The following is a 15006-nucleotide window of genomic DNA, read 5'->3' as shown; positions in this document are numbered from 1 at the left end:
TTTTTTACAAGACATCTTTTTCTGACTCTTACTTTCAGCAAGTCGACGTACGGGAGTTTAAACCAAGAAAAATGACTCGGCAATCAGGAACGGAACATGTGCGACAAAATTACCACTGAAATTACCACTGAACGAAAACAAAAGAAATGACCTTCAGTTTTTGATACAAAGGGAATATATTCCAAAGTATTATGAAGCTTTTTATAACTTTTTGCTGTAATATTTTTTATTTTGAATAAAAAACTTCTTGCATTTTTTTTTGTTCAACGTTTCTATTTTGACCTTTGTTTAAAAGTGTGTTTTATTTATAATAATAAAACTTTAACCTCTGTTATCTCATGATTAGAATTATATTCTTAATTTAAAAAAATAATACTGGAACTATTTATGTATATTTGTGCATTAGATACACAGAAAAGCAGACCTACAAAGGCGTTTTAATTAAAAATTTTCCGAGCAAAAATGTATCATCTCAAAAAAAATCAATAATTTAATTAAAATTTGCACAAAATCTATGATTTTTACCATTGACGTTAATAGGGCTTATATATAATTAGAATTGACTTCAATTTGCAAAGAAATAAATTTAAATTTTATATTAGGTGTTAACTTAACTCCAAATAAAGTACCGTAAAATTTTCTTTTGCTGCTCCTGTAAAATTAAGTATTTTTGATTTACAACAGTATTTTTCGGGATGTGCTATTAGCATAATGTGCATTTTGATCTTTGAGCTGTTTTATGCCTTGTTTCAAAATTTCAAGCAAATCTATGGATATAAAAAGAATTCTGAGCAAGAAACCGTCATATCGAGGGGTCGTATTTCCGAATTTAATCGACTTTTTTCGTATACGAGTTAACTTGAATAAAAAATTTTATATACGAATCTGAATGTGTATTTTTAAACGTCCTTCGAAATGTTATACGTATATGAGAAGAATTTGCACCGGCAATGCTGCAAATTCGAACAACCAAAACTCAAATAAAAAAATAATAATTGACTGTTTTACTTAATCTAAAACTGTATTTTATGGTGATCTTAAACCATTCGTTTCTTGTTTAATTAGCTGAAAAGAGTAAAAAAAAGATCATAAAATGAAATGGTTTCGTGTCGGCCAAACAAAAAAAAAAGCTGATCGAATTTTTGGAACGCATGTAATGTTAAAATCGGGACAATTTACAAATGATTTTACTTGAAAAACAGCCCAAGCATTGTGAATCCTCGTGGACTAAAATTCAAATACTCTTCCAGGAGCTAAGAAAGACTGGAAACGCAAGGTATAAATGGGCTTGACGGGGCTCTGAGGTGCGTCTCCAAAATCTCGATCAACTTCATTGTGAGGGGCTTTGTTACAATGTTATCTGTACAATTTTTTGAATTTTACATCTAAATAGTCCTATATATTAGCATTAACTATATTTGTTACACGGTCTGAAAACCCCTCATGCCACATGAAACATGAAGTAGTATTATCAAATTGCATTTCAAATGGTGAGGTTATATGTCCAGAGCAATCTTTTATAGTAGACGACATTTGTGCTTAAATTGGATGTTGGTTGGTTCTATTGCGAACGTAAGTCGAATACTACAACAATTTTCCCGCTACTATTTCTGGAGAACTCTATGACTGCTCTTTTTTTCATTATAGGAAGTCTCTGTTAACTGAAAGTGTTTATTTTTCTCTTAATGCACGGTTGCACGTATGTCTTCAATATTAGAGGACTATTGCTTGTTTTCTAGATAATCACAAGTCTTACACAGAGCAATCTTTTGTAGTAGAAGACATTTGTGCTTAAATTGGGTGTTGGTTGATTCTATTGCAAGTCGAATACTAAAACAATCATTTTCCCGCTATTATTTCTGGAGAACTCTATGACTGCTCTTTTCTTCATTATAGAAAATCTCTGCTAACTGAAAGTGTTTATTTTTCTCTTCATTCACGGTTGCACGTTTGTCTTCAATGTTAGAGGATTTTTTCTTGTTTTCTAGATAATCACAAGCCTTACATCTATCGATACTAGGATTTTTAAATTTATATCTAAGTTCCTTAAAAATCTCAGCATAAAATGAATATGATACAGGCATTGTTCTGTTTGATGTATAAAGATCATACATAAGTCCAATATTTAGATTGGGAGTTAGAAAGAGTCGACTTGTGTGTCTTCGAGAGTAGGGCTCTCATGTTTTGGGAAAGATTCTATATGTTTTACTACTTTAGCTTTTTCATCTGGTAGAGCGTTATGTGGTTGGAATTTTCTAGATTCATTAGGTTCTATAAAACCTATGGGTGATAGTTGTTTCTTTTTTATTAAAATATCAATTTTTTCTTTTGTGATAATATGTAGATTCTAGAACATTTCTTTGCAAATTTTTAATGTTTTGTCGTTATATGTGATATACTGTGAAACCACAATTTGTCTGTTTTTATTATTTCTGCGTTATCATTTATCTTTTCGTTCTGTCTTCTTTGACTCGATCTTTATTCTCTCAAAAATTACTTGGTCTTTGTCTTGCATTTTTTTTTTAAAAATGTACAAAATTTCTTTTTGTTCATCTAGGGAGAGTTTCTCGTGACATTTATTGCGACATCATGTAATAAGTGCTTGAAATACTTTTTCACGTTTTTTATACCTTTTCTTGTATTATGTTCTTGTTCTAACATCTTCTTTTCTTTAATTTCTACACTAGTATATGTTGTTTTTTTAGTTTGAACATTAGGTTTGGCCTTTGGCATCATCACTTTTATTTATAAAATTATCATTACTTACTTTGTCACACATATTATTACTGGTAGTAGCTGTTATCTTACACTTTTTAGATTGAATTGCTTGATATTTACCTGGCCTCTCATTGTCACTTGTAACGGATGAAGTGTCCACAGGAATATAATTTCCATCTACATCTGAATTATCACTATCCAAATATACTACTTCTTCAGAATAACCAGTTGTTCCAGAAGTTAAACTTATTTCTTTAATTTCGCCATCAATTTAATATCTTTTCAATCCTCTTATAGCACTTACCACTGATTATTTAAAATCCGCACTTTCAGTGTGTAATACTGTTTAATTGTAATGTTTATCTTGGCTAATAATCATATCAACTAACAGCTTTTCACGAGACATACATTTTACTAATAGTTTTCTTATAGGGACCAAAGAACCACCTTATTTTAGTAAAATGCACAACAATAAAATTAGGTTATGTTATCTGTTACCTGGTAACCAAAACTTAATACGTCTATAAAACATGCGTTCACATTTTAAAGCTGATGGTGACAAAACTTGATATGTCAACACTTGGCAAAAATTAAATTGTTTCATTAAGTTGTATATGCTAAATCAAGTTTTGGCGTATACAAATATATCTTTAATTAACGCATGTTATGATTTGCAAAGCTGAAAACCGTTATTTTTGACATATCAACTTTTGGCAAGTAGCCACAGATTTGCACAATAGATAACTAGAGTAACTTAAAGTGTAGCGAAAGTGTTTTGAAAAAAGCCACGCATGTTATCCAATACGTGTGCCATAGTTTTGCCCTATTAAAAAACAATTATTTATTGCAATATAATATATTTGATACTTCTAATATTTTTGGATTACTGTACTTATCTTCGTATTTTTAATATATGTCTTTTATACTACTTTATTAATATAAGAGTCTTGATATCAGTTGCTGGACAAATATAAAGAGGCAAAATACGAAATAAACGAATAAATACCAGATCTCTGTAAAATACACGATAGACCAACAGGCACCAGACCAGATTATTGTACTAGGAAAATCGTTTAAATATAAGATAGCTGGCAGTCAATATCACAAGTATAACTACAACCTTAAGATCGGACAATAACAAGCCCGATGCTTAATATAAGAATAAGAAGAAGAAGAATAAGAAGAAAATATGTGATTGCAATAATTGTTGAACTTATGACTTAATCATATTAATTAAATACTTATTAATTAATTAAATTCATAAATTGTATATGGCATTGAAAAGTATTTAGATGGGCTTAATGATGAGCCCACCGCCTACCATTCTAGTTTTGTCATTTAAAAGATTGAGGTTCAGGATATTTGTTGTAGGACAAGGCTTAATACACAGTACTGTAATATCAATCCTATTCTTTGGTTGCAAATATTTGTATATTTACATCTTTATTTATCTATCGAAAAATTCACAACATATTTTCGTGAACAAGAATCAATCTACGGATTTTAAGTATTTTAGTAACGTTAAAGGCTTTGGACTGTTGACATAACACATCTAAAGTTTTCCACGGCACTCTGTTCTGCTGATACACCAAGTACGCGATTTCCACATTTTTCAAGAATGAGGTCTACTATCTTTGGATCATCTATACCTTTCGAAAGATCTCGTCTCATTCCTTCCTTATCAACATCTCCATTTGGTTTTAAGCTTCCCACCTTTGTTAGTCGACATAAAATGTGGCCTCCATATTGATCTGCAGTGGAAAGATCTTCTGTTTTTAACCATTCTTCAGAAGCACGGGTAGCTGGGTTAGCTTGACATTCTTTAATTATCTTCTCTACTTCTTCCAGGTACGAATCACTGAATTCGACCTAAAAATATAATTGAATTTACTTATCATAGACGATATAATAAAACAAAGTTATTTATATAGCTGTATTATTTTAAAAAGCATCCTCCGTATTATAATATAACTTCGGACCTATACACAAACTACAAAATGTTTATACCTTCCCGAATTTTCGACTAGTCCATAGATAATAGATATTTATAGAGATATAGATTTTTTATGTCTATAGAAAGAATTTACTTTTAATTTTATGATAATTGAAAAACTATATTTTATAGAATGTAATTGTACACAGTGTAAATAAAAGTGGAAATAAATCAAACTGATAAGTTAATTATCAGTTCAGAAATCATAAATTTTTCGTTATAATTAGTGTGTATAATTAGTGTGGGATTTATTGTTTAAACAAATGGTACTTCCCGTTAAGATAGTCAAAATGCTCTCACTCCCAAAATACATTTTTTTCATTTGTTTACGTTTTATGTGATTAAAAAATAAGAATAAGTCCAATTTTAACCCGCCATTCCCTACCCCTAAAACGTAATTTTTTCGTTTTTTATTGTTTTTAGGTGGGTTGCAAGCAATTTAAAAATTTCAAAAAATTCACACGTATAGTTAAGTCTTTTACAAACCTTGTGTACATTTTATAGATTTATAGGTTAAGTGGACATAGCTAAAAAATGCATTTTTTTTTTCAAAAAAAAAGCGTATAATGCGTTATTTGTAGATGGCTGCTGGTCATGCAGGTTATTTTTGTTTTGTGTACTAAATTAAAAACTATATTTATAATTATTTCTCGATTTTTCCGTCATGTGCGCCACCTTCAAAAATCCAAAAACTGTTTTTTATGGTTTTTTGGGGGATTTTCCCTATTTTAGAGACTGCAAAAATAGATCAAATCATGGTTCTTTTATAGGTTATATATAATTTAAAGTAACTTAAGTCCTTTAAGACATTCAAAAATTGAACGAAATACCTTTAAACCCCCAAAAAACATATTTTTTCAGGATTTTAACGGTTTGTATGAGTTTTTTTGGGGTTAATATTTTTTTGTAATTAATATAACCTTAATCAGTTTTTTTTATTTTTTACGTTTTATGCGAATAAAAAATAAAACCTAATTTTAGCCCGCCACCCCCTACCCCTACCTCCAAAAACGTATTTTTTTGTTTTTTATTCGGTGGGGTACACCAAATTATAATTTAAAAAAATTCATGCATAGCTGAAGTTTTTACAAAACGTATTTATTTTTTATAGACAAAACATATTTATTTTTTATAGACCGGTATGCGGAGTGTAGGTACATAACCTAAAAATGCCTTTTTTCGAAAAACTTTTTTTTAAGGTGACAGCAGGTCTAATTTTTCTTCTAGTTTGTGTATTGATTAAAAAACTATATTTTTGATTGTTTCCAGATCTTTTCGTTAGGACACCACCTTTAAATACAGGAAAAACTGTTTTTTCCTGTTTTCTCTACGTTATAGACCTAAAAGTAGATCAAATTAAGATTTTTTATAGGTTATAAATAATCTTAGTCTTTTAGGATATTTACAAATTGGGCTTAACACATTTAAACTCTCAAATAACAATGTTTTTTAAGGTTTTTAACGGTTATTGCGAGTTTTTGTGGGGTCAGTCATATTTTTTTGAAATCGATACAACTTCAATATTTTTTTATTTTTTTACTTTTTATGCGCCACCCCACGCCATTCCCCAAAAACATTATTTTTTCGTTTCTATTGAAGCGAAGCTTCTATATACTGACGTTATATTACTTTTTTCTCTTTGGTAACATGCGAAAGCGAGCGTCACGGAATTAGCGCTACTAGAACGCGTCACGGGTAGCATCACGACACGACAGCGGTTCTTCACTTCTCTCGATCAATTTGTTTCTAGTCATCATATATTTATTCTACGCATGTTTAAATTTTAAATATCATCCAATTAATAAAAACATTGAATTATACTTGAGCAAATGCCAGATGAATTGAGGAACGAGGAAATGAGGAAAGAGGACTTAATATGCCAGTTGGGCAAAAGAAAAACCGACTGTTTTTGGGATAATAGCAACTGTAAAGATATTACCATTGCATCGTGATGATGTCATCCATTTGATTTTGACAATGAAATTCTATTAACGGTAGTTTGTATCAATATTGCCTTAAAGTTAGTATTTTATGATAGGTATATACAAAGGGTTAAAATTGAACTAATTAGTTAGACAATTTTAGGCAACTATGTTTAATTTTTAACATCACCAACAAAATCATTTAAATAAAAAACTATTTAAGTAAAATGGTAAAATTAAGATCCACTTAATTAAGTTTTTAGCAATAAGCCAACCTTTGCTTGATTCAATTCAGAAAACCTCTGAATTTTTTTATATGCACCAGTTTGCATGAAATTTAGACGTAGGTACAAAATAGCTTAAAGATCAAAATCTACCCCATTACAATAAGTACTCTGCCTCTGGGAGTGATTACCATCCTTAATTCGGGGGGTGGAAAAAGTTTATAAAAAAAATACTCCAGCCTCCATATACGCAAGACATGGCTTCGTGTGACTTTTACCTATTTCCAAAAATAAAGAAAAATTTAAAGGGTCGTAGTTTCACCAGCATGATGGCATTAAAAGTGCATCGCTGATAGAACTAAAGGCTATTCCAAAGGTCGAGTTTAAGAAGTGTTTCAATGATTGCCAAAAGCGTTGGCACAACTACATAATGTCTGATGGAGACTACTTTGAGGGAAACAACATTAATGTAGACGAATAAATAAATATTTTTTTAAACGAAAATTTCGGGAGTGTTTTTATCAAACCTCGTATAATAAATCGTAATTTAATTTCTGAGTTGGACCGAGCCACAATAAAGGCTTCAGTTGAAAAAGGCCATTACCTTAAACCCCGAATTAACAATAAGCAGTTACAACAATAACAGAATAAATATATCAGAATTTCCATTCGGAGAAATTGTTCTATGTCCATATAAGCCCTCCAAAGAGACTTCAGGCATGCTACAGGAGTTAGAGTATAGTTGGCTACAATAAGAAGAAGAATTTTAGAGTCAGGTTTGAGGAGTCGTCAACCAAGTAGTCGAGTTTCTCAAAACCTAGATAAGTTTTGCACCACCTCCAGTGGGCTCAAGATCACATAGTCTTGGACTCAACAGTTTTGGAATTTTGTGCTCGTTTCAGACGATATCAGATACTGTTTAAATAGCGATAGCCAGCGAATTCGTGTTTGGCGAGAGCCAATAAGAGCTGCACAACTAGCACATGCCCGTCTCATACGGCGTTTCGCTGGTGGCAGAGGTAAGTTTTGGGCAGGTATTATGGCAGGTTGACGCATGGAATTGGTCGTTATTGACGGAACTCGAACAGGATAAAGGTACATCACACGGATTTTAGAACCTCTTATGAGATTCTGGCGAGGAGCTGTGGGTAAAAATTTTGTTTTTATGGATGATAGTGGGCGTTATCCACATAGGACTCAAGCGAGTAATGACTATATTGACACAGAAGATATTCGCCATTTGGGGTAGCCTGCGACGTCTCCAGACATAAACTGCATTCAACATGTGTGGGATGTGCTCTTCAAAACTGTTCATGCCCAAAGGAATCCTCCTAGAACCTATCATGACCTTACAATTGGCTGTAGATAAGAATGGAAGAATCTGCCACAGAAAATGATTGATCGACACAATATTAGAATCATTACACATTTTAATTAAAAATAATTTTTTTAGTTTTTACTTTTTTATTAAAAAAAAAGAGTATCTATTTAAAAAAAAATCTGTCAACGTTATGCTATTTTTTTTATAATTGACTCGTAACAGTAGTTCCTGAATAGTTAATAACAGCGAAAATTTTTGGTGATGCATAACTTTTGAAACTATGTGTATAATAAAGCAAACATGTGCCACCAGGCTATCAGAATAAAGATATACAAGTAGTGTTGTATTTTCTTAACAATAATCTTTCTTAATATGAAAAATACATACTTAATACTGCTACACATATACTAGTAACGTCATACATTATTAGAGATTTAATCTCTATTCATTCATCTCTACACATAAAAGTAAAATGTTGAAGAGGGGTATACAAAAAAAATGTGGCTGAAGATCTTGCAGCATTTGCTATGGTTATTGCATAAGTGTAATTCTGATGTGTCACATGGAGAAAAATAATCGCCGTATCATTAAGATTTATACTTGGGAAAATAGTACTAAAAGACAAAAGAAAGAAAGATGTTAGATATTAGTTAAATATTCAAATATATCTTGGATGGTGTCAAAATTAGACTAAGACCTCAGCATCCAGTCCTATAAAATATAATAAATAATATGTGTATATTATGCAAATATTAATTATTTACCTTGAAACATAGAGGGAGAAACTTAATAAGCTAAAGTCATCCAAATAATAAATATTAATGGATGTTAAGTAAAAAAGAATGTAACCAACTCACCAGTTGTAAGGGTTTTAAATTGACAGCAGTCAATGTAACAACAGCAACATACCAAAATAACCAATTCATTTCTAAATAGCAGAGATAATAAGTTTCGTTCTAATGTGCAGTAACAAGTAATACTGCCGCCTCTATATATAGTTTAAAAATATAATTACAATGTGCCTAATTATATTTTTCAAAATAAAAACGTTGTTCGTTAGTAAATAATTTATGACGTTGTATGACAGGTTCGGACCGTTTAAAACTACAATAATAGATCTTAACACTTTAAATTGTAGTTTAATTACTCAAATTAACGACTGAAGATAAGAATATGAAATAAACGCTTTATTATTAAAGTCTTTAATTTTAGATGGAAAACCGTTGACGAAATACAATTTTAACATAAATATACATACTACTCTATAATTTGGCTTTCGCTCTAACTAACTAGTTCTTATCTTATCGTTACTCAATCCAATCTGGCTTATATAATATTGATACCTGTTGACCAAACAGCCGTCTGTTTGTTTGCCACCTCAACTTCAATCAACTGAACGGATTCTTACACTCGTACCTTAAAAAAAATTTTAATTTAATATATCTCCAAGTACACAGGACCCTACCTCAAAACAGCTATAAAAAATGTACTATCAGAATCGTCTGGGAAGCTCTAAAAATGTTGCACGAGAAACTTGGTCTATAATAAACTATCTTCGAAATAAAACTAACACAGCTCAAACATTTTCTCTTTCAAACCATGAAAATCTAAATGAATTCTTTATTAATGTGAGTAAAAATATAACATCAACTATTTTGCCACAACAAGATCCTATTTCCTATTTCCCCAATTAAAAAAAAGGTATCCAAATCATTCTTTATAAGACCAGTTGATAAATTTGAACTAATCCAAACAATCAGTAATATCAAATCTTCCAGTAGTATTGATGGACTATCCATAAAAATTTTCTTAATCCTCTCAAAAATGTGTTGGAAGTCCTGGTCACACTAATTAACGATTCCTTTGAAAAAGGTGTATTTCCAGACTGCCTAAAGACAGCCATTATTATTCCTCTTCATAAGGGTAGTGAACATTTTAATGTCTGCAACTATGGACCTATTGCCTTACTACCGGTCCTATCCAAAATTATTTATAGACTTATAAGAGCCCGACTTATGTTCTTTCTTGTTGAAAACAACAGTTTATCACAACTGTCAGAAGTCAGTTCGGCTTTTTATCTAATAAATGTACCCGCGATGCTATGATTTCTCTACTACATGACGTCTATTAGGCACTAAACAATATTCTTTACACTGTCACTGTTTTTTGTGACTATGCCAAAGCTTTTGATTGTGTAAATCATGACATTTTGGTAAAAAAAATCTACGGAATTCGAGGTACTTCTTTGACTGCTTGACACTGAGTTAGTAAAGAAATATATATTATATTCGGCAAAAAAATTATACAACCATCTCCGAAGGAAGAGTTTCTTTACGAATAACTAAGAAATTACAGTACGTTTAGGTACAAGCAACTAAAGTATTTTTATATATACATATTTGGGTATCACATGCGGCAACTTAAGTCTTTTGTGAAGTCCAATGTTCTGTCTGTGTTATTTTTTCAAAGAAGTAACTTATCCTTTATAAAGAAAAATTGTGGATTTTTAAACCAAAATGAGGTCTTTCTTAAGAAATGGAGTTTTTAAAACTTAACCATAGCTCTGAGGATGACTTTGTAAGACGAAAGTGCTCAGCTAGGAAATAAATTTTACAAACTTTAAAAATCCTTTGCTTTTTATTCTTTGGTTTGTCAAGTGTGTACAAAAACTTTTCACTCAGTCTTTTCATAAATTATTTATTTCCGTTGGATAATGTGTATAAATGTATATAATATTCATGAAGGTTTATTGGATTACTTTTAATGGTATCCGATCCGAGGGTGTCTCTTAGAATGGCACTTACACCTTTTTGTCTTGGTGTTATAATTACACCTGGTATATTTTTTACTAGCAATTAGACTTGTGTAGATGTCTGTACCTCTAGCTAGACCATGTAAAATCGCATTTTACTTGTAACACAGTCGTTAATATGAAGAGTATATTCCCCTGTAGTAAGTGTAGCTTCAGAAAAATTGGGATTTTTATACAACAAATTTTTTAATGGTTTTGAAAAATTAAAGTAATTATAAAGCATATTTGATATTATTTTAACCTTATCCTACTTTAAAACGATCAATCAATATTTAATTGTTATTAAAAGATTTTAAGTGGAACCAATACCTTTGTTACATTGTAGTGGAGGATCTTAAAGATAAAAGGTTCTCGGTCCCACGAAATATTGCGATTTTTATGCGCAACCTTTTGAGTTTATATAGTATCTGTCATAAGAAACTCCAATAAATATCTCCAATTATCGGAAGATAAATAACAACAAACTTAGGAGGAATACATCAAGAACTTATTAACAGATCATAGGGAAGAAATAAATGAAACATTACTAACTGATGAAAATAATCAAATTCTAATATCAGAGGTGAAACAGGTAATTAAAAACTCAAAAAGTGGTCAAGCGCCAGGTCCTGATGAAATTCCAGTAGATATACTAAAAATCCTGAATGACGAAAATATTGAGTGTCTTACTTATTTAATAAAATCTACAACTACGGTTGTGAGAGGTGAAAAGTACGAACTTTTAAGAAATATCATGCAGGGCAAAATTAAGGGCAAAAGAAGTGTGGGAAGAAGAAAAATATTGTGGCTTCGAAATCTACGTGAATGGTTCGGGTGTAGTTCGATTGAACTTTTTAGGCGCGCTGCTAACATAGTCGCAGTGGCCATGATGATTTCCAATCTCCGCTAAGAGTAGCACGAGAAGAAGCACGGTCAAATTCCTGAAGAATGGTTAAAATCTATCCTTTTACCCTTACCCAAGAAAAATAATCCCAAATCTTGCGATGAATACCAATTAATTAGCCTTATGAGCCACACAATACTACTCAAAGTTATTCAACAGAGTATACGAGTATATAAAAAATGTGAAGAACAAATAGACAACACAGTTTAGATTTAGAGGTGGAATGGGAACAATAGAGGCATTTTGTGCAATGGCGGTACTATTACAAAAATTCAGGGAATATAATAAAAACGTATTTATATGTTATATAGATTTTCAAAAGCATTTGACAGAGTTCAACGTGGTAAACTCATACCTGCATTGAAACACATACACTTAGATAGGAAGGATATTAATTTAATCAAAAATCTATACTACAATCAAACAGCGGTCGTAATAGTGGAAGATAGTGAGATAAACCAAATAGAAATTCAAAGAGGAGTCAGACGGATGTGTGCTGTTGCCACAATTATTTTTAATGTGTACTTCCAACTAATATTTCAGGAGGCACTATGGGAAACACTAAAGGTATACGGATTGGAGGGAGCATCATTAATAACATAAGATTTGCAGACGATACCGCCATCATGGCAGAAAATATAGAAGATTTACAAATTCTTATAGAAATCATAAACAAAAAAAGTAAAAAGATGAGACTAACAATGAATATAGATAAAACCAAATACATGGTGATCTCGAAAACCCCTGTTGACAACATACATCTGACATTGGAGGATAAACCATTAGAGAGGGTCGACAGGTATACATACCTCGGAGCAATTATAAACTCATAGTTAGATGTATGGTCACAACTGCTATATGAAGTAGAAGCATGGACTCTAAAAGCTGAATCCGTAAACAAATTAGAGGCATTCAAAATGTGGCTATATAGGTGTATTCTAAAAATTCCAATTCAAAAGAAGTGTTAAGACGAATTGGACATGGTAGAAATCTTATGAACACAATTTAAATAAGTAAACATCGTATCTGGGCCACATACTTCGAAACGATAGATACTCTGTTCTGCACGTCATCATGCAAGAAAGAGTAGAGGCTTTATTTGTACAATATTATACTAATCACTAATTTATTTCATACTGTAATTATATAATTTATTTACAACATTTATTACAATTTATACTCCCGACAATACGCGCGTTACATTTCAAAACTCGATATTATTATTCAGACTGCCCCACACAATGAAAGTTCCGCTATATTCCGCGATATATATCAAACAGCCGTTGTTCGGGAATCCCTTCGAAGCCCACGGATGTTGACCTGTGTTGACCCTTGAATTGTCTCGGATGAAAGGGAACGCCAGACCGATTTCTAGCGGGTCGGAGAATATATTAGAACAAAAGTGAGAATAACAAAATGTTTACAGGGTAAATATGACTCACATTTATCGTAACAATAAGAATAATAGTATGTGTTGAATAAATATCGTGATACTTTTTAAGTCAGAGCATTGTCTTAACAAGGATTCGTTTACTATATCTCAAAAAAAGCGGCGCTCCAAGCGGCTACCGATTCGAATATACGAATTACTTCATCACTACCGAAGTATTCAAGCTAACCACTAACAATATTATTTTATCAAAAAGTTGTTGTCTGCTGTTATCAAAAATTTTGTGCCATACAATATGGCAGCTGGTCGATACCTACGGACTAATAAAAAACCGCAAATCTTTAAACTAACCTTTTATAAAATATTACCAAAATTTGTTACTTGGGCAGATGATATCAGAGATTATCAACTTTATGTTCAAATAAATTTCATATTATGCTAATGACAGAAGAATGGCTACTTGCCATTAAAAATATTTTAACACTAAATTATATAGGTAGTAGAAAATACTCATCCACACATTGCATTAACACTGCTGCAGAACTGGTACTTATACACTAAATTTTTTTCTGAATTGGTATATATTATTAATGTTAGTCAAAAGTACATTAAAATATGGTCAGAAGTTTTAAAAGTAAAAGCATCAGCTTCTTATCCTTCTAAAAGTATATTTTCCATATAGCCAATTTAATATACTTATTTACAGACTAGCAGGGGTAGGTAATATAACACTATGCTATTTGTGTACGGAATAATATTGAAAAGACAGACATGTTTTTTTTTTTCAATAACTAGTATTTTTAAAACAATCTGGAGGAAAGATATATTATGTTTCTTATATTATATATTTTTTACACATAATTCACACCCACTAAAAAACACATATGAATTTATTAGTGCTTTTAGAAAATTTGAAAACCATGAATATCTAATATGGTATTTTTTTATTACTGGATGTTAGAAATATACATTATAATACAACTCTGTAATAAAAGTTTCAATTAGAAGCTGCTATTTACATCAAAAATATCGATAACAACAAAAGGCATTTATCATTAACGGAAATAGTTACACAATTGTTGATTAGATATATTAAAAAAATTAAGAAAAAATGTCAGTAAAAGAAAATACGCGTTACATATACTTATATTAGTTAGACAACAAATTAAAATTTTTAAAAAATAGTAAGCAATCTGTAATTAATCGGTGTACTTTAAAAATTCCAACGCTTTAAGATAAGAATTACTTTTATAAGTCGCAGGAATCAAATATCGAAGCAAAGTACTCAGAAGTTACAATGAATAAAGTTCTATGGTTTACCACACGTAAATGCAACAATCCAAATGAAAGAAGCAGCAAAAGTGGCCATAAGAGGACTCAGAAAGAAAGAGCAAACGAACAGTAAAACAAAGACAAGACGAACTAACAACATGATAATACCTTTAAATGCAACAATCCGGCATATCTATCTTTCATGGAGCTGAAGAAGACATTTTACAGAGTGAAATTAAAACAACACAATAAAAGTAAAATCAGATGAATAGCTAGCTGACCTAATTGAAGCTGGCAATGGAATAAGGCAGGAAGATTTTCTGAGTCCTCGATTGTTTAACCTGATCACTAATAAAATAATAAAAGAGTAGAAACTAAAAAAGGGTAAGAAATGGTAGAAAATCAACTAAAAATTATCTGTTATGTAGACTAAGCAATACTATGGATTTTGTACTTTAGAGAGGAACTACA

The 15006-nt window shown here is 31.1% G+C and overlaps 1 protein-coding gene across 1 annotated transcript; it reads right to left on the bottom strand.

Annotated features, from left to right (window-relative positions):
- Positions 1 to 4144: 4144 nt before the first annotated feature.
- On the bottom strand, positions 4145 to 9195 carry LOC140434790 (uncharacterized). The gene is made up of 2 exons (XM_072523304.1): positions 9036 to 9195; positions 4145 to 4587 (listed from the first exon to the last, which is right to left on the bottom strand). Exons 1-2 carry the CDS (start codon positions 9102 to 9104, stop codon positions 4240 to 4242), a joined length of 417 nt encoding a protein of 138 aa, XP_072379405.1. The 5' UTR covers positions 9105 to 9195; the 3' UTR covers positions 4145 to 4239.
- Between the last annotated feature and the right edge of the window lie 5811 nt (positions 9196 to 15006).

This window comes from Diabrotica undecimpunctata, chromosome 2 (assembly GCF_040954645.1).
Source record: "Diabrotica undecimpunctata isolate CICGRU chromosome 2, icDiaUnde3, whole genome shotgun sequence".
NCBI lineage: Eukaryota > Metazoa > Arthropoda > Insecta > Coleoptera > Chrysomelidae > Diabrotica > Diabrotica undecimpunctata.
This window is presented reverse-complemented; position numbering and strand designations above follow the sequence as displayed.

Coding starts and splice junctions, on each gene's coding strand:
- LOC140434790 (XM_072523304.1), bottom strand. CDS start 9,104: ATGAATTGGTTATTTTGGTATGTTGCTGTTGTTACATTGACTGCTGTC. Junction 4,588..9,035: donor ATTTAAAACCCTTACAACTG/GTGAGTTGGTTA, acceptor TTATATTTTTAG/GTCGAATTCAGTGATTCGTA.